The following is a 24,639-nucleotide window of genomic DNA, read 5'->3' as shown; positions in this document are numbered from 1 at the left end:
TCATGTGAATCGGAAGTAAAAGCAAACAAAATTCTGTAAAATACAAGATAAAACGTTATTTAGTTTAGATTTAGCTCTTTTAGATTAGATAAAGAGCTGTATGTAGTTCAGAATAACTTAAAAAAATCTTAAAAAGATATGATAGAACTTCATGTAGTTCTAAATAAAACCAAAAATCCTGTAAAAGATGAGATACAACTCTATGTAGTTCTAATTAAATGGAAAGCTCTGTCTGGTGGGCATTAAGCGTCACATCAGTCTTTGTCATGGTGGCCCTTTACTAACTAAACTCCCACAATGTTTTGTGAGTGACGCCTCCTCTGGTCTCTACAGTGTTAAACAGTAAGAGACTCCACTTGGTGGAACAACCAGGTACTACAGCAGATCCCCAATACATTTACTGACATGCATGACCTTCTTCTTTTTTTAATCAGTTAACTTATTAATGCCACTTATTTGATTTACCGATAATCGCAGACATCTTTAGGTACAGTATGTAAATGTAAAAAGTTGTTCTGTGTTTCTAAACTGTGATTTCTTCCTCAGCATGGCTCAGTGTTTACATTCGGCTCCGGACAGTTTGGACAACTTGGACACAACTCAACCAGAAATGAAGTCCGTCCTCGGCTGGTGGCAGAACTCTGGGGGGCGAAAGTCATCAAGCTCGAATGTGGAAGGTAAAGACCATCTTCTGTATCTTTGTTTATTCTTTTTTCTAACAATATCTTTATTGATTTAACAATACTGACCCTTCAAAATGCAAAATAACTTCAGAACATTTAACTGGAGATGGTATTAAATCTCTAGAAAGTTTCTGAAAACTGATGTGTGGCAAATATGACAAGAAACGATTCCAGTTTTTTGATAGTCTGGAATACCACAACGCCAATATTAAACAATTTGGACACTTTTTGAGTCATTTTGCACAGGCTTTTAATTATTTTTGGACTACTTTTGTGTGGTTTTGGATGAAATTGAGTAATTTTGGACAATTTTTGTGGAATTTGGACAGATTTTAAATTGTTTTGGACAATTTCTGAAAAATTTTGGACAAATTCCAAGTCATTTTGGAGTGGTTTTCCGCTATTTTGGACCATTTCTGAATTGTTTTGGACAAACATTAAGTCATTTTAAACAATTTTTTTTTTACAGATTTTGGACATATAACCAAAGATGACTTGATTCTTAAACCAAAATGAGGTAAAGATGATCTAAAAGGACTCAAAATTGTCCAAAAAGACTCCAAATTTGTTCAAAATAGAAAAAACATGGTTCGAAATGAACCAACAATGAATAATATTTCACACTTCAAAATGCAAAATAACTGCAGAACTTTCAACTGAAAGTGGTATTATGTCCCCATAAAGTTCCTGTAAGTGTATATATATATATATATATATATATATATATATATGAATGGATCCATATTTCTACTAAAATACAGTCTTTGGGTGACATTTCAGGATCAAACATCAGTAGAATTTGGTATGGGGCAAATATGACAAGACAAGTTTCCAGTTTTTTTGTAATACTACAATGCCAATATTAATCAATTTTGAGAATGTTGGAGTCATTTTGCACAGGTTTGAAGTTAGTTTGGACTACTTATTATGTAGATTTGGACCAAATTTCAGTCATTTTGAACAATTTTTGTGTAATTTGGTAATTTTAAGTTATTTTGGACCATTTTTGAGTTGTTCTGGGCAATCTTCAAGTCATTTTAAACAGTTTTTTACAAAATATGGATGTGGACAGAATGGTTTCCAACAGGTACAAATGATTGAGTGCCTCTAGGAGAGGCCAGATTTTTAATCCTTGGTCCTTGAAAATGGACAAAAGAGAAAAAATTTCAAACAGCGGTGGTATCGTGGCCCCAGAAAGTTCCTGCAAATGTATATATATGGATACAAATACAGTCTTTGGTGGACAAATAACCAAAGATTGTTTGAATCTTAAACCAGAACAGGGTAAAGATGGTCCAAAAAGACTCAAAATTTGTTCAGAGTAGAAGAAAGATGGTCCAAAATGACAATAATAAATAAAATTTCACTCTTTAAAGTGGAAATAAGTGCAAAATTTTCAAACTATGTTGGTATTGTGTCCCCCATAAAGTTCCTGTAAGTGTATATATATATGGATGGATCCATATTTTTACTAAAATATAGTCTTTGGTTGACATTTCACCAACTTTTGAGGCACTTACAGGAATAAATTCTAGCTTTTGCTGTCACATATTGTTAGTTATTCCATTTTATTTCTGTACTAGTTTTAATTTTAAATGCTTTGTTTCATAAATAAGCTCAATACTGAAGAAAATAAGGCTTCATCATGTATTAAATGGAACTTCTATGCTCCTATAAACAGAAAGATTGTTCATAAAAGTCTGTTTGTGGCTCTACTGAGTTAAAATGTTGTTTTTATCTCCTCAGAAATCACACCTTGGTGCTGACTGATACCAGGAAGGTTTATTCATTTGGATGTGATGATCAGGGTCAGCTGGGACGTGGAGACGATCCGACTGTTCCACTTCCTGTTCAGCTGCCAAATGGTAACCGAGCATGTTTTTGCAGAAAAGACTTCACTAATGAGGATGCAATTAATAAAAGAGATTTTACTCATAATTTCAGAGCCCAACAACGTGGAAGTCAGAAACATCTTCGCTGCAGAAAACTGTTCGTTTGCGACATGTTTGTCTAATCAGGTACCAACAGTAATACATGCAGTACAGACCATAATAGAAGGAGACTTTTTACGTCCTCTGGATAATGAATCTCATTTCTTTCTCAGGATATTCACGAGGATTCGAACCCTGAAAGTTTAACTCAGCATCGCCTCGATGATGTGATCGATAAATGGAGCTCAGAGTTGGATCCAAAGTCGTGGAAGAAGATCAGACAGTAAGTTTGAGGCACCAGCTGGTAGTTTGTTCAATAGTCTGATGTTTTCTCTAAAAATGTTTAATCCTTACAGGGAAATCTGCAAGATGTTTTCATCTGCGTGCTGCTTGAACCAAAGCTTCCTGGAGCAAAGGTCTGAATCATCTTTACCTGTTTATTTATTACATTTTCATTTATTAATGATGGTTATTGGCTTTTTTTCTCGCTAAACTATCTCAACAACAACACAGGTTTTAAATTTTTCGTTTTTGTTTCCTGAATGATAAACTGCAGTGACTTCAGTGACTTCTTAATAACATGATTATCAGAATATTTGATCAGTTTGTCCAATATTTCGGACGAATGACCATTTTCAGCTGTACTCTGTGGTGTAGAATGGTCTGATGCATCTCACATTATCATTACAATTTTTACTTTGTTTTTGATTAATGTAAAATAAAATATCTTCTAAACATTGTGAAAATTTGGCAGGAAAGATGCCAGAAAAAAAATGTAGGGATACTGTAATGTTCAAAAACTGCATAAAAATGGAAAAATAACAGCAAATATCAGTAAAATAATGATACTTTAGTAGATTTACACACAGAAAAATTGTATAATTTAATGTTCAGACATTATAAAAGAACTTTATACAGATTATTTACAGATTTGGCGTGTTTTTTGGTGGATAGCATGGAAATTAATACTATTTTCTGTGATATTTTTCTCGATATTTGTAATTTACCAAAACAGGAAAAATCTATCAAATAACAGAAAATTATTTAACATTTTACAGCCAACACGTAAATTAGTACCTTTTAAAAATTGTTTTATGTGCAATTTAACAAGAAATGATACAAATGTGCATAATCTTCCTTTAAGTAATAGCAAATATCTGTAAAATAATGATATTTTAGCTATTCTGAATAGAGTAAAAATAGTGTAATTTTATGGTTAAATGTAAAACAATGAATTGTCCTTCATAATTTTTAAAAAATTTTTTGCATTTTACATAGGTTATTTTCAGCCTGGTTTTTTTGACACATAAATTAATGAAAATTACTGCTTTATTTCTGTGATTTTTCTTGATATTATCTGTATTTTAACAAAACAGGAAAAGACTGTAAAATAACAGAAAATTATTTACCATTTTACAGCCAACACGTAAATTAATACTTTTAAAAAATATATTTTGTACAATTTAATGAAAAAGTATGCAAATATGCATAGTATTTCTTTAAATAATGACAAAAAACTGTAAAATAATTATAGTTTTGCTAATTTGACAGTGAAAAATAGTGTAATTTTATGGTCAAATGTAAAACAATGAGTTGTCTTTTTTTTAAATTACAGATTAGTTTATTTTTGCATTGTACAAAAGTTATTGTTTTTTATGGGTAACACATAAAGCAATGCTTTATTTTTGAAATATATCTATTATTGTTAAAATGTTAAAAATGTTATCTGCAGCTTTAAAAAAGGTAAACAAATATACATCATTTTTCTTCAAGTAACGGCAAATATTTGTAGAATAATTATGTTTTTGCTGATTTACAGAACAGAAAATACTTTAATTTTATGGTTAAATGTTAAACAACTAATTGCCCTTTTATTAAAATTCATATGTTTGATGTGAACGTAATTTATAACTTGTTTTAACACATAAATAATACCTTTCTTGTTGACTTTCCTACATATTATCTGTAATTCAACCCAAAAAAAGCAGGCTAAATCTGTAAAATGCCAGGAAACTGTTAAAAAAGTTACTTTGAAGAGGTGTAGTTGTGAAGTTTGTTGTCGTTTTAAAACTTTGCAGAACCTCTCATGTTTTTCTTTCTCTTCTCAGTGGAGACAAACATTTCCAAACCTCACCAAAGTTCTGCGGCTTGAACCTCAAACTTGCACGACGAGCTTTTAAGAAACTGGTGAAGAAGGATGACGTTCGAGCTGAGGTGTGTGACTAAAATAAGTGATTTACTGAATTTATCTGCAGAATCATCCACCTGCTGTCTGCCCTCCTCACCTTCATCGCCCTTCTCCAGGTTGAGGCTGCCGTCCTGAAGCTGCTTCCCTCCCTGCAGAAGAAGACGTTGAGCGTTGAGGCTTTGAGGATTTACCTGCTTCTCATCGAGCTCCTGCATGTGATCCAGAAACACACCCGGCAACGGAGCACGAAGCTGGCCGAGGCGGTCGCTGCTGCCGTCATCAGCTTGTCGCTGGAAAGTCTCCAGGTCATAGGTACCATGGCAGTGAAACATCTGCATATCTTTACTTTCTTCTTCTTCAGCTTCTGGTGAAAAGTTCGTGAAATGTCGACCAGACTCTGTGTTTTTAGTGGAAAATATGGATCCATATAAAGTTGTGAACATAAGTTTCTATTCACTTATAAAGACCATGTATATCATGTTAGTCTTGAGTTTCCAATGACTCCTACAACTCTTAATTCTCTCTGATGGATTCATTGAAACATATAAATCTTTGTCACAAAAAACAATCATGAATTTTAATTTGTAGGTTTATTAAAAGGTCTTCTGGAAACATGACAAAATCTGCTACATCAAAAATATATAAATAGAAATGCTAATATTTGTCCATTTCCACTTCAGTTCGATTCTTTTTTGGTTTCCATCCACAATCTTCTGGTTTATCTTTGACTCCTCTGGAGAGAAGTGGTTCAGTTCAACTACATTTGTCATCTTTCTGACTTGTTTCTTCAGGTTCTTGATGGGTCTAAGTCAGGACTTTGGGGAGACCAGTCTAGAACCTTCATTCTAACCTGATGGAACCATTTCTTTATCACGTCTGATGTGTGTTTGGACTCATTGTCTTGTTGAAACATCCAACTGTGTCCAAGATCAAGCTTCTGCTGATGGTTTTAGGTTTTCCTGAAGAATGTGGAGGTGATCCTCCTTCTTCATTATTCCATTTACTTTGTGTAAAGCTCCAGTTCAACAGAGCATGATACTACCACCTCCATGCTGGATGGTAGGTTTGGTGTTCTTGGGGTTAAAGGTCTCACCTTCAGTTTTTCTTCCATCTGACCACAGAACTTTCCTTCAGAAGGTCTTTGTCCATGTGATCAGCAGCAGACTTGAGTGGAGCTTTAAGGTTCTGCTTCTAGAGGAAGAACTTCCTTCTTCATGGATCCTCTCAGCTCATGTTGATGTAAAACCCTGTGGACACTGACAGCTCTGTTCCAGCAGCTTAATTTTAAGTTATTTTGGACCATTTTTGAGTTGTTCTGGGCAATCTTCAAGTCATTTTAAACAGTTTTTTACAAAATATGGATGTGGACAGAATGGTTTCCAACAGGTACAAATGATTGAGTGCCTCTAGGAGAGGCCAGATTTTTAATCCTTGGTCCTTGAAAATGGACAAAAGAGAAAAAATTTCAAACAGCGGTGGTATCGTGGCCCCAGAAAGTTCCTGCAAATGTATATATATGGATACAAATACAGTCTTTGGTGGACAAATAACCAAAGATTGTTTGAATCTTAAACCAGAACAGGGTAAAGATGGTCCAAAAAGACTCAAAATTTGTTCAGAGTAGAAGAAAGATGGTCCAAAATGACAATAATAAATAAAATTTCACTCTTTAAAGTGGAAATAAGTGCAAAATTTTCAAACTATGTTGGTATTGTGTCCCCCATAAAGTTCCTGTAAGTGTATATATATATGGATGGATCCATATTTTTACTAAAATATAGTCTTTGGTTGACATTTCACCAACTTTTGAGGCACTTACAGGAATAAATTCTAGCTTTTGCTGTCACATATTGTTAGTTATTCCATTTTATTTCTGTACTAGTTTTAATTTTAAATGCTTTGTTTCATAAATAAGCTCAATACTGAAGAAAATAAGGCTTCATCATGTATTAAATGGAACTTCTATGCTCCTATAAACAGAAAGATTGTTCATAAAAGTCTGTTTGTGGCTCTACTGAGTTAAAATGTTGTTTTTATCTCCTCAGAAATCACACCTTGGTGCTGACTGATACCAGGAAGGTTTATTCATTTGGATGTGATGATCAGGGTCAGCTGGGACGTGGAGACGATCCGACTGTTCCACTTCCTGTTCAGCTGCCAAATGGTAACCGAGCATGTTTTTGCAGAAAAGACTTCACTAATGAGGATGCAATTAATAAAAGAGATTTTACTCATAATTTCAGAGCCCAACAACGTGGAAGTCAGAAACATCTTCGCTGCAGAAAACTGTTCGTTTGCGACATGTTTGTCTAATCAGGTACCAACAGTAATACATGCAGTACAGACCATAATAGAAGGAGACTTTTTACGTCCTCTGGATAATGAATCTCATTTCTTTCTCAGGATATTCACGAGGATTCGAACCCTGAAAGTTTAACTCAGCATCGCCTCGATGATGTGATCGATAAATGGAGCTCAGAGTTGGATCCAAAGTCGTGGAAGAAGATCAGACAGTAAGTTTGAGGCACCAGCTGGTAGTTTGTTCAATAGTCTGATGTTTTCTCTAAAAATGTTTAATCCTTACAGGGAAATCTGCAAGATGTTTTCATCTGCGTGCTGCTTGAACCAAAGCTTCCTGGAGCAAAGGTCTGAATCATCTTTACCTGTTTATTTATTACATTTTCATTTATTAATGATGGTTATTGGCTTTTTTTCTCGCTAAACTATCGCAACAACAACACAGGTTTTAAATTTTTCGTTTTTGTTTCCTGAATGATAAACTGCAGTGACTTCAGTGACTTCTTAATAACATGATTATCAGAATATTTGATCAGTTTGTCCAATATTTCGGACGAATGACCATTTTCAGCTGTACTCTGTGGTGTAGAATGGTCTGATGCATCTCACATTATCATTACAATTTTTACTTTGTTTTTGATTAATGTAAAATAAAATATCTTCTAAACATTGTGAAAATTTGGCAGGAAAGATGCCAGAAAAAAAATGTAGGGATACTGTAATGTTCAAAAACTGCATAAAAATGGAAAAATAACAGCAAATATCAGTAAAATAATGATACTTTAGTAGATTTACACACAGAAAAATTGTATAATTTAATGTTCAGACATTATAAAAGAACTTTATACAGATTATTTACAGATTTGGCGTGTTTTTTGGTGGATAGCATGGAAATTAATACTATTTTCTGTGATATTTTTCTCGATATTTGTAATTTACCAAAACAGGAAAAATCTATCAAATAACAGAAAATTATTTAACATTTTACAGCCAACACGTAAATTAGTACCTTTTAAAAATTGTTTTATGTGCAATTTAACAAGAAATGATACAAATGTGCATAATCTTCCTTTAAGTAATAGCAAATATCTGTAAAATAATGATATTTTAGCTATTCTGAATAGAGTAAAAATAGTGTAATTTTATGGTTAAATGTAAAACAATGAATTGTCCTTCATAATTTTTAAAAAATTTTTTGCATTTTACATAGGTTATTTTCAGCCTGGTTTTTTTGACACATAAATTAATGAAAATTACTGCTTTATTTCTGTGATTTTTCTTGATATTATCTGTATTTTAACAAAACAGGAAAAGACTGTAAAATAACAGAAAATTATTTACCATTTTACAGCCAACACGTAAATTAATACTTTTAAAAAATATATTTTGTACAATTTAATGAAAAAGTATGCAAATATGCATAGTATTTCTTTAAATAATGACAAAAAACTGTAAAATAATTATAGTTTTGCTAATTTGACAGTGAAAAATAGTGTAATTTTATGGTCAAATGTAAAACAATGAGTTGTCTTTTTTTTAAATTACAGATTAGTTTATTTTTGCATTGTACAAAAGTTATTGTTTTTTATGGGTAACACATAAAGCAATGCTTTATTTTTGAAATATATCTATTATTGTTAAAATGTTAAAAATGTTATCTGCAGCTTTAAAAAAGGTAAACAAATATACATCATTTTTCTTCAAGTAACGGCAAATATTTGTAGAATAATTATGTTTTTGCTGATTTACAGAACAGAAAATACTTTAATTTTATGGTTAAATGTTAAACAACTAATTGCCCTTTTATTAAAATTCATATGTTTGATGTGAACGTAATTTATAACTTGTTTTAACACATAAATAATACCTTTCTTGTTGACTTTCCTACATATTATCTGTAATTCAACCCAAAAAAAGCAGGCTAAATCTGTAAAATGCCAGGAAACTGTTAAAAAAGTTACTTTGAAGAGGTGTAGTTGTGAAGTTTGTTGTCGTTTTAAAACTTTGCAGAACCTCTCATGTTTTTCTTTCTCTTCTCAGTGGAGACAAACATTTCCAAACCTCACCAAAGTTCTGCGGCTTGAACCTCAAACTTGCACGACGAGCTTTTAAGAAACTGGTGAAGAAGGATGACGTTCGAGCTGAGGTGTGTGACTAAAATAAGTGATTTACTGAATTTATCTGCAGAATCATCCACCTGCTGTCTGCCCTCCTCACCTTCATCGCCCTTCTCCAGGTTGAGGCTGCCGTCCTGAAGCTGCTTCCCTCCCTGCAGAAGAAGACGTTGAGCGTTGAGGCTTTGAGGATTTACCTGCTTCTCATCGAGCTCCTGCATGTGATCCAGAAACACACCCGGCAACGGAGCACGAAGCTGGCCGAGGCGGTCGCTGCTGCCGTCATCAGCTTGTCGCTGGAAAGTCTCCAGGTCATAGGTACCATGGCAGTGAAACATCTGCATATCTTTACTTTCTTCTTCTTCAGCTTCTGGTGAAAAGTTCGTGAAATGTCGACCAGACTCTGTGTTTTTAGTGGAAAATATGGATCCATATAAAGTTGTGAACATAAGTTTCTATTCACTTATAAAGACCATGTATATCATGTTAGTCTTGAGTTTCCAATGACTCCTACAACTCTTAATTCTCTCTGATGGATTCATTGAAACATATAAATCTTTGTCACAAAAAACAATCATGAATTTTAATTTGTAGGTTTATTAAAAGGTCTTCTGGAAACATGACAAAATCTGCTACATCAAAAATATATAAATAGAAATGCTAATATTTGTCCATTTCCACTTCAGTTCGATTCTTTTTTGGTTTCCATCCACAATCTTCTGGTTTATCTTTGACTCCTCTGGAGAGAAGTGGTTCAGTTCAACTACATTTGTCATCTTTCTGACTTGTTTCTTCAGGTTCTTGATGGGTCTAAGTCAGGACTTTGGGGAGACCAGTCTAGAACCTTCATTCTAACCTGATGGAACCATTTCTTTATCACGTCTGATGTGTGTTTGGACTCATTGTCTTGTTGAAACATCCAACTGTGTCCAAGATCAAGCTTCTGCTGATGGTTTTAGGTTTTCCTGAAGAATGTGGAGGTGATCCTCCTTCTTCATTATTCCATTTACTTTGTGTAAAGCTCCAGTTCAACAGAGCATGATACTACCACCTCCATGCTGGATGGTAGGTTTGGTGTTCTTGGGGTTAAAGGTCTCACCTTCAGTTTTTCTTCCATCTGACCACAGAACTTTCCTTCAGAAGGTCTTTGTCCATGTGATCAGCAGCAGACTTGAGTGGAGCTTTAAGGTTCTGCTTCTAGAGGAAGAACTTCCTTCTTCATGGATCCTCTCAGCTCATGTTGATGTAAAACCCTGTGGACACTGACAGCTCTGTTCCAGCAGCTTCTTGTAACCGGGGTGGAAACTGAGGTATATTTTTTTCCACTCGATTTTAGTTTTTCCCACATTTTCCCTGCCCCTGAATGCCTCATGACATGTGGCCAGGTCACATGACAGCAATCATCCAATCAGGTGATTTCTCTTGCCTTATATAAGCTGCTCTGACTCCACTCTCCTCAGTTGTGTGGGAGAGGAGCCAGAGACAGCAGCTGCTCAGGTCAGTTCCAACATATTGACTTTTCAAGCTTATCCATGTGCACAATTCTAAAACTACTGTTTTGTAACTTTTTGTAGAATCCAGCCCTGTACTTTTGTGTTGGGACTCTACCTTGTTTTGTGCTTTGTGATCATAAGGAACTGGTGAGTTTTGAATCTTAACAATTTTTGCTTGTTAGCATTAGCATGCTAATGCTAACTGCTAATGCTAACATGAGGCTCCAGTGTTACTTTGATGTATATTGTTTTGTTTTACTGATGTAAATTTAATGTTAGCATGCTAACTATTAGCATGCTAACGCTAGCATGCTAACTTGACCCAAAATGATAAGGAAATGTATCATGTCTGGCAGTGATTTTGGCTATGTGTGACTAATGCTAATGCTAGCTTAGCAATTAGCCACCAGCTAAAAAAAGCCTAAAGATTGGTATTTTGATTCATCTAGGCCAGGTGCCCCTGATCCCTCACGGGTTTCCTGTATTTGTTCGATGGCGAGCTTCGATCCCAAGCCAGGAGGCTGAAGAAATCCCAGCCCTTTGTCAACATCCCATGGTCTGGTAGGAGGCTTAGCAGCCTGCTCACTCTCCCACCTTCTCACTACTGAGCCCTTCCACATCCACCTACTCCCCCTCTGGACAATTTGCGTGTTGGAAACTACTCTCCTCAAACAATAAAAGCCCCAAATGAACAATTGTGCTCAGTGTGCGTTTGGAGCCATCCAAATGCTTGGTTGAACCACCGTGGGATCCATTTTGTTTCCTTTTCCTAGTTGATTTATTGAACTTCAAGAGAAACAGAAGCAATTGTACTGTTGACTGGTTGTTGTTCTGTTGATTGATTGATTAATCTGTGCACAGAAGTTACTGCAGTTTGTAAATACGTTTTGCTTTATTGTTTTCACATTCTTACAATATATTTCCACATTTAAAATCAAATCATTACCTCCTGGTCTCATTTACTGCACTGCCCTCCAGTGGCCGAATCTAAATCTTCTGACAATAGCCCAGTATATATTCTCACCTAAGTCAACCACATTGTAATCAGGCAAACCCTTGCTACATTTCTTGGCGAGCTAGCCAGGAGGGCAGTCGTTCAGTAAATACAGTTACATTCATTCAATCTCACCAGTTCATCCAAGATGGAGGTTTTTGATAAGCTTGAAGTCAAAATCCCAAATGCTGTTTTAGTGGACGGAATAAATGAACCTGCGCTATTAGTAGATGTTATTGCTTTCCTTGAACAATATGGTGATATAAAACGAAACATCACCATTGAAAACCTTCAATCAGAGTTTAATGAACGTGTTGTCGTCGAATTTAATTCTAAGTCAGCGCTTGTGACATTGTCACCCTTGCTTCCGTACACTTATACCTCCAAAGCAGGTCATAAATACTGCATTGAAAATCTATCCAACATTTATGCATCCAAGATTTGTGGTTCAAAAACTCGCAATTTAATGGCAGAATTCAAAAATGTTGCCCGATTGTCTGGAAAACACTATGCAGAGTTACTTCAAGAGATGATGGAAGAAATTAGCCTGTCCGTGCCTGAGATCCATCGACCTCCCACTCACGATGGTGCTTCAAATATCACAGATCCCCCTCCACTAACATCTCATCCTTCAGTGAAACAATCTGATTCTCCTCCTGTTTCAGACTTGTCTTCACCAGGGCCAACCATCGGTCCCGAGGCACAGCAGAATGCTCAGCGGAATGAAAGGCGATCCACAATCCACATGACGCAAAGCGACCTGACTCCTCCAGAAGTCCAGCGTTATGTGGTGGAGCATGTGGTCAGGAGTGGAGACGGTGCCATGCAATACCATTCATCGCATCGGCTGAGGACCTTCTCAGGAAAAGTGCCAAGGCCGGCCCATGAGACGGACTATGAGACATGGCGATCTGGTGTGGAACTGATGCTCAAGGATCCATCTGTGTCCGATCTTCAGCGCACCAGGCTGATCCGTGATAGTCTCCTGCCACCAGCAGCCGATATTGTGAAACATCTCAGCCCTGACGCCACACCAGAGATCTATTTACAACAGCTCGACTCCGCATATGCTGCTATTCAGGATGGTGATGAACTTTATGCAAAGTTTTTGGATACTTACCAGGATGCTGGAGAGAAGCCATCCACTTACCTGCAACGTCTTCAAGTCGCTTTGCAGCACGCTGTGAAAAGAGGAGGTATATCTGTGAGGGATGTGGATTAGTGCCTTTTGACTCAATTCTGTCGAGGATGTTGGGACAACAATCTCATTGTGGAGTTACAATTAAAACAGAAGAAAAGTAACCCTCCAACATTCCCAGAACTACTTCTGTTGCTGCGCACTGAGGAGGATCAGGATGCGGCAAAGGCAGTCCGAATGAAGCAGCACCTGGGTGCAACAAAGCAGAGAGTGGCAAGTCACGTACAGCTTGTCCATCCAGAAGAAGAAACCAACTTGTGTACTGTTCTGACGACCCTTACCAAACAAATGGCTGCCATCCAAAAGCAACTTGCGGCCCTTACAGCAAGTCAGTCCAGAACTCCACCAGATCTTGTTCCAAAGACTCTTGAAAGGCAAAAGACTGACTCCAAACCCATTCCTCCAAAGCCTGGGTTTTGTTTTCGTTGCGGAGAAAACGGTCATATTAAGCCGCAATGTGAAAACGCTCCCAATTCATCTCTTGTTAGCGCCAAAAGAAAACAGTTTGCCAGTAGACAACAAAAATGGCATAAACCAAATGCCTCTGGACATTTAAACTAGTTCCAGCTCCTGCTGAGGGACAATCAGGAGCTGTGCTGGACCAACCCCGTCCCGCAAAGAAGTCTGTCCAGTGTGCAAACATTCAATCTGACCTGAAACCAAAGAAAACATTGCCACGGGGGTTAATCGGTTCACGGTGTACAGCAAAAATCAATATTGCTGGCCAAACCTGCTCATGTCTGCTCGATACTGGATCGCAGGTAACCACCATCCCTGTGTCGTTTTATAATGAACATTTGTCAGATCAACCCATTCATTCACTTAATGAGTTGCTTTACATCGAAGGTGCAGCAGGTCAAACCATTCCTTACCTTGGATATGTCGAGACTACAGTGACATTTCCAGAAGATTTCCTTGGTACTGATTTTGAAATTCAAACTCTTGCACTTGTCGTCCCAGATGTCAGACCCAGTTTCCCAACTTCTGTGTTAATCGGCATGAACACCCTTGAAGCACTTTATGATCAGTTTTGTAACAGTGACTCTTCCACTTTTCGGCCCAGTTTGCATGGCTACAAAGTTGTGTTGCAGACTCTCCAGCTAAGACACCAGAGCATGGCTGAAGACAATGTTGGACTTGTTACTCTGTGCAGCAAGACCCCTGTCCTCATCCCTGCAGGCTGCACTGTGGTAGTTGAAGGTTCTGCTAAAGTATCCACTCCAACAACCAGCCAGTCTGTGATCGTGCAGCACCCGGATTCAGGCCTGCCGGGTGGCCTGTGTGTGAGCAGCTGTTTGATTTCCTTACCATCTCACTCACCCTACAAAATTCCTGTTGTGGTGACAAATGAGTCAGAGCAGGACGTCTTCATCCCGCCAGTCTCTGTGATTGCAGATCTTGACACCTTTGAATGTACAATCTCTGATCACCATGTAACCAGCAATCCATCTTTGAGCCCTACAACCCCACTAACTTTCAATTTCGGCGACAGCCCAGTTCCATCAGAGTGGAAAGAGCGAATTACAGCTAAACTGAATGCCATGCCAGAAGTGTTCGCACACCATGACCTTGACTTTGGACGCACCAGTCAGGTCAAACATCACATCAACCTTCACGATAATACCCCATTCAAACATCGTGCACGACCCATCCATCCACACGACATCGAAGCGGTTCGGAAACATCTTCAGGAGCTTCTGGATGCTGGGGTAATAAGAGAGTCCGAATCGTCATTTTCATCCCCAATCGTGGTTGTTAAAAAGAAAAATGGAGACATCAGGCTGTGTATCGATTATCGAAAACTTAACTTACAAACAATAAAAGATGCTTACCCATTACCCAACCTCGAAGAGTCCTTTTCTGCACTCAGTGGCGCAAGGTGGTTTTCAGTCCTTGACCTCAAGTCAGGCTATTATCAAATTGAGATGCAAGAAGAAGATAAGGCCAAAACTGCCTTTGTTACTCCCCTGGGTTTCTGGGAATTCAATAGGATGCCCCAAGGTGTTACCAATGCACCCTCAACATTCCAACGATTGATGGAGAAGTGCATGGGGAGTCTGCATCTCAAGGAGGTTCTTGTGTTCATCGATGATCTTATCATATTCGCTGACACTCTCGAAGAGCATGAACGCCGCCTACTGCGAGTGCTTACAAAGCTCAAGGAGTACGGACTCAAACTGTCGCCCGACAAGTGTAAGTTCCTGCAAACATCTGTCCGGTACCTGGGGCACGTGGTATCGGAGAAAGGCGTTGAGACGGACCCTGCCAAGGTCGCCACACTGAAATCCTGGCCAGTTCCGCACAATCTAAAGACCTTGCGCTCATTCCTTGGTTTCGCGGGCTACTACCGGCGTTTCATAAAGGGATATGCCACCATCGTCAAGCCACTCAACGACCTTACCCGAGGATACTCACCTGCTCGGAACCCATCAAAGGATAAAGCTGCAACACCACTTTTCGATCCAAAGCAATCCTTTGGCACCCGATGGACTCCTCGATGCCAGCAAGCTTTTACCACGCTTATTGAAAAATTCACCACTGCTCCTGTTTTGGGCTTTGCCAATCCTGCCCTGCCGTACATACTTCATACGGACGCCAGTACAACCGGACTCGGTGCAGCCCTTTACCAGGAACAGGAAGGAGCATTGAGGGTAATTGCCTTTGCAAGTAGAGGACTCTCGCAAAGTGAAAGTCGCTACCCGGCACATAAATTGGAATTTCTTGCGCTGAAATGGAGTGTAACGGAGAAGTTTCAGGATTACCTGTACGGTGCAAACTTTACCGTAGTAACAGACAGTAATCCTCTTACTTACCTCCTCACATCTGCGAAGCTAGATGCAACCGGCCATCGTTGGCTAGCTGCTCTTTCAACCTTCTCCTTCAAAATCCAATATAGAGCTGGGAAGCAGAATTTAGACGCGGATGCACTTTCTCGACTGCCGCACATTGAATCCAGTCCTGAGGTGGTGCAAAGGGATCACGAACTCCTGAATCAGTTCACTCAGCAACATCTTGCAGACATCAGTGATGCTGAGATCTCTTCTGCGGTGGTTGACGCCATTTGTCAAAGTTGTTTTGTCCGGTCTCTGGTTGATACCACTCTCGTTGAGTCACTCTCGGTCACTGTAGATTCCATCCCTGAACTGTTCAATGAAGATTCCCATGGCCTGCCGGTTGTTCCTGTGTTGTCACATGCCGACCTCCAAGACAAGCAACGGGCAGATCCAGGTCTTCGAGAGATCATCCACCAGTTGGAAACAGGTGAAAAAGTTCCACCTACAGTTCGATGTGAGATACCAGAGCTACCACTTCTGCTAAGAGAATTAAACAAACTGGAACTTCTCAATGGTGTACTCTACAGGAAGAGGAATGAAAACAAGCATCTCTCCTTTCAATTGGTCTTGCCAGAGGAACTTCGACCCACCGTTCTCCAAAGCCTGCATGATGATATGGGTCACATGGGGATTGAGCGGACTCAAATCCCACAGTCCCACAATCCCACAATCCCACAGTAAATCCCACAGTTGAACCAAAGAAATTCACGGTGGAGAGAACTCGTGTCGCAAATCTGTCTCCCTCACGAAACGTGCAGTCTCTCGACCCTGAAACCTTACCTGCCATAGGACTGGAAAACCTACCTGATCCTGTAGTTGTGAACTCACCTGATCCTCTTGATGTGAACTTACCTGCTCCTGTGGAAGAAAGTGAATCTGAAATTGAAAACCTACCTGAAAACTCACCTGTTATGCCCGATGACCTACCTGACCACTTACCTTCTCCGCCAAATCCGTCGCTCCTCGATGTTCCACTGGACGATGACAATCCTGGAGAAAATGGAAATTCTGAAACAAATCTCTTTGAACCACAAAATCTTGAAAGTATACCTAACTTACCTGATGCTGAGCCCACTTTAAGGCGTTCAACTCGCCATAGATCGCCTCCCAAAAGATTCAACTATGCTTCCTTGGGTAATCCATTAATATCTGTCGTTCAGACCTTATTGCATAGTTTGTCGGATGCTTTGGGCGCATCAACTGACGCTAGTAGCCCTGCTGTCCATATTGTTTAATCTTCACTTGCAACGGGACTTGCAAGGTTAAAGGGGGGAGGATGTAACCGGGGTGGAAACTGAGGTATATTTTTTTCCACTCGATTTTAGTTTTTCCCACATTTTCCCTGCCCCTGAATGCCTCATGACATGTGGCCAGGTCACATGACAGCAATCATCCAATCAGGTGATTTCTCTTGCCTTATATAAGCTGCTCTGACTCCACTCTCCTCAGTTGTGTGGGAGAGGAGCCAGAGACAGCAGCTGCTCAGGTCAGTTCCAACATATTGACTTTTCAAGCTTATCCATGTGCACAATTCTAAAACTACTGTTTTGTAACTTTTTGTAGAATCCAGCCCTGTACTTTTGTGTTGGGACTCTACCTTGTTTTGTGCTTTGTGATCATAAGGAACTGGTGAGTTTTGAATCTTAACAATTTTTGCTTGTTAGCATTAGCATGCTAATGCTAACTGCTAATGCTAACATGAGGCTCCAGTGTTACTTTGATGTATATTGTTTTGTTTTACTGATGTAAATTTAATGTTAGCATGCTAACTATTAGCATGCTAACGCTAGCATGCTAACTTGACCCAAAATGATCTTATAAGGAAATCATTCATTCACTCATTCATTCAGACCTGCTTTCTGATGATTCTTGGTTGACTCTTGACCATCCTGACCAATGGTCTCTCAGCAGCAGGTGATAGTTTGTGTTTTCTTCCTGATGGTGGCAGTAACACAACTGGACCATGAACTTTATTCTGACAAACAGATGATTCTGGATCTGAAGCTGCTTTCAAATGGCTCCAAGTGTCTTTCTGACTTGTTCAAGGCAATGATTTGCTTTTTCAGATCTTTGCTGAGCTCCTCAGACTTTCTCACTGTAGAGTTTGAGTCTAATGAGTGGATCTAATGGGTTCTATTTAAACTGGATCAGAGGAATCAGCAGCTGTAATCAATCGTAATTGGTCATATCAAGAATTAAGATTCAAGAATCTTTATTGTCATTGTGTTTCCACACAGCAAAATTACGACTGGTGACTCCCAGCTATATATAAAAAATAGAAAAAGCCACACTATGTACAAGTAAAATTTTAAAAAATACTTAAAAGATATAAACATGAAGTTAATAGATCATGACACTAAGAAAATCTGATTAACACAACATTCCACATCACAAAAACTGATAATTCAATCCACTGTATGTATATTTTTGTCATAATTCCAGAAGATCTATGACAAATCTACAAAAGATTGTTTTCAGTATGAACGGTGCAAAAACTGTCTTTAGGGCGCCCGTATAGCTCAACGTGTTGAGCTGGTTACCCACGTACAGGGGCTGGTCCCTGACGCAGCGGCCTGGGTTCGATTCCCACTCGTGGCCCTTTGCTGCATATCTTCCCCCAACTCTTCTTTCCATTTCCTGTCTGTCTCTCACTACGACTGTCAAATAAAGCCAACAAAAGGCCATAAAAATAACTTTAAAAAAAAAAAAACTCTCTTTAAAAGAAGTGATCATATCCAATGAAGTTCATGTTTGCTAACGTCCACGTTGTGTTTTCAGGGGACTGGTGGTCGTCGCTGTCGGCCTCCACTATGGTTCGATATGTGACGGTGTGGAAGCAGGCCGTCTCAGTGATCCTGACCTCTGAACATGATCCCTACAAGTCTGGAATCAGAAACCTGCTTCAGGTCCTCCAGTTCATGTACAATGTTGGTATCCTGCTCACTTTTATATAGGATTTATGTTTCTGTCACCGTTTCACCTCATAAGTTGGAATAAAAACCGAGTTAAATGTTTCTTTTTAAGGCCAACAGCAGGGTTGCAGAGTCGCAAAGGATTCCAGACAACGATTTTTACTTATCCATTGACGAAATGTTTCTTCGTCGGGATCTTCTGGTTTGGCAAATGCGGTCTCAGCAGGTGTCTGAATATATTGTGCTTTTTTGCTTGTGAGACGGCTCTTTTGTCATTCTGCTTTCCTTATTTTCATTAACATTCATATGAACAAGAGAAAACAATCTATGTTTTTCAATGATTGTCATATATTGTTGAACCTAAATGTACTGTGTATTTTTTTCCTTCTTAGGTGTTCAATGTTGAGCCTGTTATTGTTGGTAACTTCCCAATAGTGATGGATCTGCAGTCAAAGAAAAGGGTTTTTGACTTGAATGCTGACTCCAGCAAGGTAGCTGAAGCCTCACTGTAACTTTACAGAAAGCCTGTTTTATACAACACAAAAAAACTGTGAGAAATTTTAATCTTGCAATCTTGTTTCAGAAAGGAGACATTGATGAATATGAAGAAGACTTGTTTTGGGAATTTGGAATCTGTTACCCCAGTTCTCACTACTTTGAACTGGAGCTGAGGCGAGCGTCGATTCTGGAGGACACCTTTGAAGAACTGGCTGCTGCTGATCCCGAAGACTACAAGAGGCCACTTTCGGTAAACACAGCCAGGCAACAATGCAAATACTTGCTTTATTGTTTAGTTACTCTTTGTGACTTTGAGCCAGTTTTTTTCTTGCAGGTCTTTTTTGATGAAAACTTTAGATTGAGCAACCTCGACATGAAAGACTTCTTTTATGAAGTTTTTCATGAGATGATCTCAGCAGAATCTGGAATGTTCATGTTCAATGACTCTGAAACGCTGGCATGGTTCCCCTCCACAGTAAGACTTTATACTAGCCCTCTGAAAGCACTTCCTGTCACATGTTTCGTCACTGTTTGCTCATTTTTCACCACAGTAAGAAGTCATGCACCTTCATGGAAACTTTTTACTTTTTCTGAATTTACCTCAGGCAGCGCAGGAGGACCAGCGGTTCTACATGTTTGGTGTTCTCTGTGGACTTGCTCTGTACAACCAGCACATCATTTACCTGCCGTTCCCACTGGTTCTGTTCAAGAAGCTGCTCGGAGTGAAGCCTTCTCTGGAGGATATGATAGAATTCAGCCCAACTGTTGGAGAGTGAGTGAACACTCATTCGTTCCTTCATTTGTACTTTAAAGCGTTGAATCCTCGGACCGTCCTGTAAACACACTGGGCTCCTGTTTTGTGTTTAAAGGAGTCTGCAGTCCATCCTGGAAGACTACACAGACGATGACATCGTAAACCTGTACATGGACTTTATGGTAGGTGCTTCGTATATGATCAATAACTTTTTCATCAAAACTGTGATCATCAGTATCTTCTTCTTTTGTTAAAGATAAACTGGGATGGGAAAGAAGTCGACCTCGATCCTAAGAATCCTGAAAAGCCGTTGACGAGTCAAAACAAGTAAGAACTGTTTATTGCTCCAGTCAGTCTGGGCCATTTCATGTTGTCTGGCAAACGAGCCTTGGGACATCATGAGGGTTGGTTGGGCGTAGGTCGAAAAGCAACATGGGGCTGACACCCAATGAGCTCACCACCTGCAGGGCTGAAAATCGGGGTTGGGGCAGTGGATGGTTGTGGGCACCTAAGTGTGCCACCCCCTGATGACGTAGACTGGTTGTGGGGATGTGGAATGTCACTTCATTGGTGGGGAAGGAACCTGAGCCGGTATGGGAGGTGGAGCGGTACAGACCAGATATAGTTTGCTCACCTCCACAGACAGCGAAAGTTCTTGAACCAAACTCCTGGAGAGGGGTTGGACTCTCTCCTTTGCCCACGATGTCCAGAAGTGGGAATACTCATGAGACCCCAGCTGAGCACCACTTTGTTGAAACTATCCCCAGAGAACAAGAGGACTCTGTGCTCAGAATATCCAGCTTTTATGGAGCCCCTGGGTGGTTCCCTGGAAGGGGTACTGCCTGGGAACTCCTTAGTTCTCCTGGGTGACTTCAATGCTCATGTGGACAATGATTGAGAAACCTGAAAAGGGGTGATTGGGTTGAACGACCTTCCTGATCTGAACCCAAGTGGTGTTTTGTTACTGGACTTCTGTGCTAGTCATAGATTGGCCATAACTTACACCATGTTTGACCAGAAGGTGGCTCATAAGTGTACCTGGTACCAGAACGACTTTGTATTCGTGTCATGAGATCTGCTGCTGTATGTCTTGGACAATCTGGTGAAGAAAGGAGTAGAGCTGTCAGCTGATCACCACCTGGTAAAACTCGGGTGTGGGAGGAGTTTGGAGAGGCTTTGGGGAAGGACTTTCAGTCGGCCACAAGGAAGTTCATACCTCAATAATTGGAGCAAACCTACTCGGGCTCCCCGGGAAAGTTTACCCTAGGGTGCTGAAAGGGAGGCTTCAACTGAATGTCGAACCTCAGATTCAGAAGGAACAAGGCAGATTCCATCCTAACCATGGAAAAGTGGACCAGCTCTTTACCCCTGTAGAGCTGCTGAGGGTGTCATGGGAGTTGGACCAGCCAGTCCACATGTGTTTTGTGGGTTTGGAAAAGGCTTCAGACCCTGTCCCCAAAGGGGTTCTATGGGAGGCACTGCGGAAGTATGGGGTACCAAGCTAGTTGTTGTTGGTCCTTATATAACCAAAGTGAGTGCTGTGTTTGCATTCTTGACGAAAAGTCAAAGACATTTCCTGTGGGTGTCCTGGAGCCATTCAATCTTTTGGATCTGCTGGAAACTAATCTGTCTCTGTCCTCACCAAATTTCACAGTTGTGGGAGTTTTATTTCTGGGGATGTTTAACCCTTAAAGAGGTAAGACGTTTTTGAGAGCGTGAAAAAACAAAAATTCCCAACTCTAAAAACAGATGAAATTCTCAAAATTCATGCAAAACTTCTCCATTCTGTCTAATTTGACACCAGCTTGTCCCACATGACTCAATAGAATAAGAGGAGTTAATGATTGTCAGATGTTTGGACCTACTTGTTGAATCACTGCTTTTTTCTGCTGAACAGGAGGGAGTTTGTGGACGCCTATGTGAATCATGCCTTCAACACATCGGTGGAGACTGTGTTTCAGGCGTTCAAGCGAGGCTTCTTCCAGGTGTGTGAACGGGATCTGGTGAAGCTCTTCAGGCCAAAGGAACTACAGGAGGTGATGGTGGGCAAACACTTCCAGGACTGGGAAAAGCTGAAGCAGGTAGAGTCCAAAACAAGAGCTCCTGGTGGTTTTATTTTGTCTGATTCATCACGACCTTAACAGCAGTAATCACAGCAGTCTGTTTCCCTGTTATTAGAACACTCGTTATCAGGGAGACTTCCATCCTAACCACCGCACCGTCCAGATGTTCTGGGAGGTTTTTGAAGAACTAAGTGAGAATCAGAAGAAAGCCTTCCTCTGTAAGTATTGTAGCTGATTTTAGCATAGAAAACAAAGACACTTATATCAAGTCAGTATTGTTTTAACTCCTAAGGTTGTAGTTGGATAATCTCAAATAGTTTTTTGGTTTTGTTGAACAATCATATTCTGAATGAAAACTCAAATGGGAACAACTTAAAATTAAACAGTGACAATTATCCATTTGTGAAGTGAGACAAAAATAGGATTGTAAAAAATTTCAGACCAAGACAGGTTTGTTGGGCGTCCAGCATTCCCGACCAGGACTTCCACAGTGAATGCATAGTCCTGACAGTGAAGCACGGAGGTGGAGGTATGATGACATGGGGTTGAATGAGCGCATAAGTTGTTGATTCACCATGAATGTCTGTGGATAAACCAAAATACTGGCTGACAAGATGGCTCCCAGTCTGCAGAAGCTTGAAGAAAATGAGTATTCCAGCATGAGAACCATCCGAAACAAAAAATCCCAATAGAGTTTCTACAGAACAAAAACTATGACATGAACAAGTATGTGTCCATGACTTGAGTCTAATGGAACATCTTTGGGGTATTTTAAAAAGAAAACTGTAGATTAATGAGACCAAGACAAATTTGTTGGGCTCAGATGGAGTCCAGCATGTTTGGTGTGAACCTGACCAGGACTACCAGTGAATGCATAGTCCTGACAGTGAAGCACGGAGGTGGAAGTATGATGATACGGGGTTGAATGAGTGCAAAAGTTGTTGAAGAGATGATATTTTTAGATGCATCATGGATGTCACAAACACAAAATCACATAAATAGAAGAAAACCACAACCTGAACAAGTATGTGGTCCGACTTGAATCCAGTAGAACATCTTTGGGGTGTATTTAAGAGAAAGGTAGAGCAACACAACTGGTCCAGCAAAGAACAGCTGGAAAGCAGTCTAAAGAATCTCTAGTTGGTATCTTTCAAGATGACTTTTGTTGCATTAAGTTCCTCACTAACTCCGACTTTCTTCCTCCATCAGGGTTCGTGACAGGATTTGAACAGGTGCCTATTCTCAGCAAGGACAAAATCGCCATGACAATCAGAGTACGACTCGTCCAAGATCTCGACTACGACCGATATTATCCCGAAACGCACACATGTAACTCAGTGCTGGAGCTGCCGTTGTACTCGACCAAGGAGATCATGCAAACCAAACTGACGGAGGCCCTGAGCAACAACAGAAGAATCCGTCAGTGATCAGCTCTGTTCTTCGAAGTTTTTACCAGATCTGGGCTAAAAACAGGACCTAAGTTCACAGTAGAGCATTTTGTTAACAGCTAAGCCCATTTTGTAGCGGTTGATGTTTAACTGAACATAAAAGTTGTCAAATTTATGATGATGAAGTTGTGATTACTTGAAAAAAATCATTCCTCGTACTGAAAATATGAATGCAAACTGTATGTGTGCAGAGTTTGCAAAGAAGTCTTCAGTTTTTCTTACACCTGTTACGTCTCTTAAGGAATAAACCTGTAAAATATCTGCATTCACTAAAGAGGAATCAGGGGTTACACTTCTTTGCTTCCCTTAAACTGGTTTGTAAACTTGTTGATTATTGTTAGAATTCTGCTTTGAAGTATTTTATTTTGTATATTCTGAAAAAAATAAACTGTTCTGTGACCAAAACGCCATGTTTGCCTCATCTCCAGCAGATATTCTGTTTATTCATTAGGCTGTGAAAGACCAATTATACCCACAAACTGTGCTTCGATAAACTTAAAGATAAGAGATAAACTTATAGTACTTTGTTTGATTCTTTTTATTTTTTTAAATTTTTCTTAAGTATTTTATTCTATTTTGTTCTTATTTGCACTGCTGCTAATTGTCGTGTTATTCCAGACAAATTTCATTGTATTTCTGCACAATGACAATAAAATCTCTTTATCTTAAACTGCTGCAAATCAGGAATAAACAGTTTATAAAAGAAACTCTCAGACCTGCAACAGAGAGAAACACAAAATAATTCTATCAACTGAAGGATTAATTATTGTATTGATCATTGCAACTGTTAACTTCCTGTTCTTTTCATTTCTGTGCACTCAATTCTTATTATTAGCGATGATAATTTGACCCATGGCTTTTGTTTAAATCTTTATTTGATAGAAATATGATGTCTGAATAAAATCACAGATTCACTACTGTGGAAATTAATTAGCATTTTAACCCTGGTGTTGTCTTGCGGGTCAAACTGATTTAAAGTTTGAAAATGTGGAGGAAAAAAGCATTTTCACAATGAAGATTTCCACATTTTCAACATTTTTGGGAGATTTTTGAAAATTTTTTGGTGGAAAAAAAATGGGAAAAAAGTTTTTTTTAAGAACATTCACAAAAAAAATCAACCAAAATCCAGCGATTTTGGTTGATTTTTATGTGAATGTTCTTAAAGAAAATATTAGAAGTTTCACTGATATATATGTAATCACTTTAGATATTTTTGGAAAAAATTTTTTTG

At 39.1% G+C, this 24,639-nt stretch overlaps 2 protein-coding genes across 3 annotated transcripts in view; both read left to right on the top strand.

Annotated features, from left to right (window-relative positions):
• LOC111588764 (probable E3 ubiquitin-protein ligase HERC4) overlaps nucleotides 1–23,818 on the top strand; it is a 28,747-nt gene extending 4,929 nt beyond the window's left edge. The window contains exons 6-23 of the mRNA XM_023299314.3: nucleotides 547–677; nucleotides 2,430–2,548; nucleotides 2,628–2,701; nucleotides 2,788–2,897; nucleotides 2,971–3,030; nucleotides 4,723–4,828; nucleotides 4,919–5,114; nucleotides 18,512–18,660; nucleotides 18,758–18,871; nucleotides 19,038–19,136; nucleotides 19,229–19,393; nucleotides 19,478–19,618; nucleotides 19,749–19,915; nucleotides 20,013–20,079; nucleotides 20,154–20,224; nucleotides 21,795–21,978; nucleotides 22,076–22,178; nucleotides 23,170–23,818. Coding sequence (XP_023155082.1) covers nucleotides 547–677; nucleotides 2,430–2,548; nucleotides 2,628–2,701; nucleotides 2,788–2,897; nucleotides 2,971–3,030; nucleotides 4,723–4,828; nucleotides 4,919–5,114; nucleotides 18,512–18,660; nucleotides 18,758–18,871; nucleotides 19,038–19,136; nucleotides 19,229–19,393; nucleotides 19,478–19,618; nucleotides 19,749–19,915; nucleotides 20,013–20,079; nucleotides 20,154–20,224; nucleotides 21,795–21,978; nucleotides 22,076–22,178; nucleotides 23,170–23,387 — 2,274 coding nt within the window. The 3' untranslated portion in view covers nucleotides 23,388–23,818. The remainder of the gene's footprint in view (nucleotides 1–546; nucleotides 678–2,429; nucleotides 2,549–2,627; nucleotides 2,702–2,787; nucleotides 2,898–2,970; nucleotides 3,031–4,722; nucleotides 4,829–4,918; nucleotides 5,115–18,511; nucleotides 18,661–18,757; nucleotides 18,872–19,037; nucleotides 19,137–19,228; nucleotides 19,394–19,477; nucleotides 19,619–19,748; nucleotides 19,916–20,012; nucleotides 20,080–20,153; nucleotides 20,225–21,794; nucleotides 21,979–22,075; nucleotides 22,179–23,169) is intronic.
• LOC111572845 (uncharacterized) lies at nucleotides 10,516–14,336 on the top strand. 2 transcript variants are annotated; one of them, XM_055009410.1, is made up of 3 exons: nucleotides 10,516–10,711; nucleotides 10,789–10,854; nucleotides 11,157–14,336. In XM_055009410.1, exon 3 carries the CDS (start codon nucleotides 11,850–11,852, stop codon nucleotides 12,921–12,923), a length of 1,074 nt encoding a protein of 357 aa, XP_054865385.1. In that variant the 5' UTR covers nucleotides 10,516–10,711; nucleotides 10,789–10,854; nucleotides 11,157–11,849; the 3' UTR covers nucleotides 12,924–14,336. The 2 variants fall into 2 exon arrangements, with proteins under 2 accessions (XP_054865385.1, XP_054865386.1); XM_055009411.1 differs by having other exon boundaries at nucleotides 10,516–10,854.
• Nucleotides 23,819–24,639: the final 821 nt, after the last annotated feature.

Source organism: Amphiprion ocellaris, chromosome 3 (assembly GCF_022539595.1).
Source record: "Amphiprion ocellaris isolate individual 3 ecotype Okinawa chromosome 3, ASM2253959v1, whole genome shotgun sequence".
In the NCBI taxonomy this organism is placed as follows: domain Eukaryota; kingdom Metazoa; phylum Chordata; class Actinopteri; family Pomacentridae; genus Amphiprion; species Amphiprion ocellaris.
The sequence above is the reverse complement of the archived record's forward strand: the minus strand, read 5'-3'. Positions and strand labels throughout refer to the sequence as shown.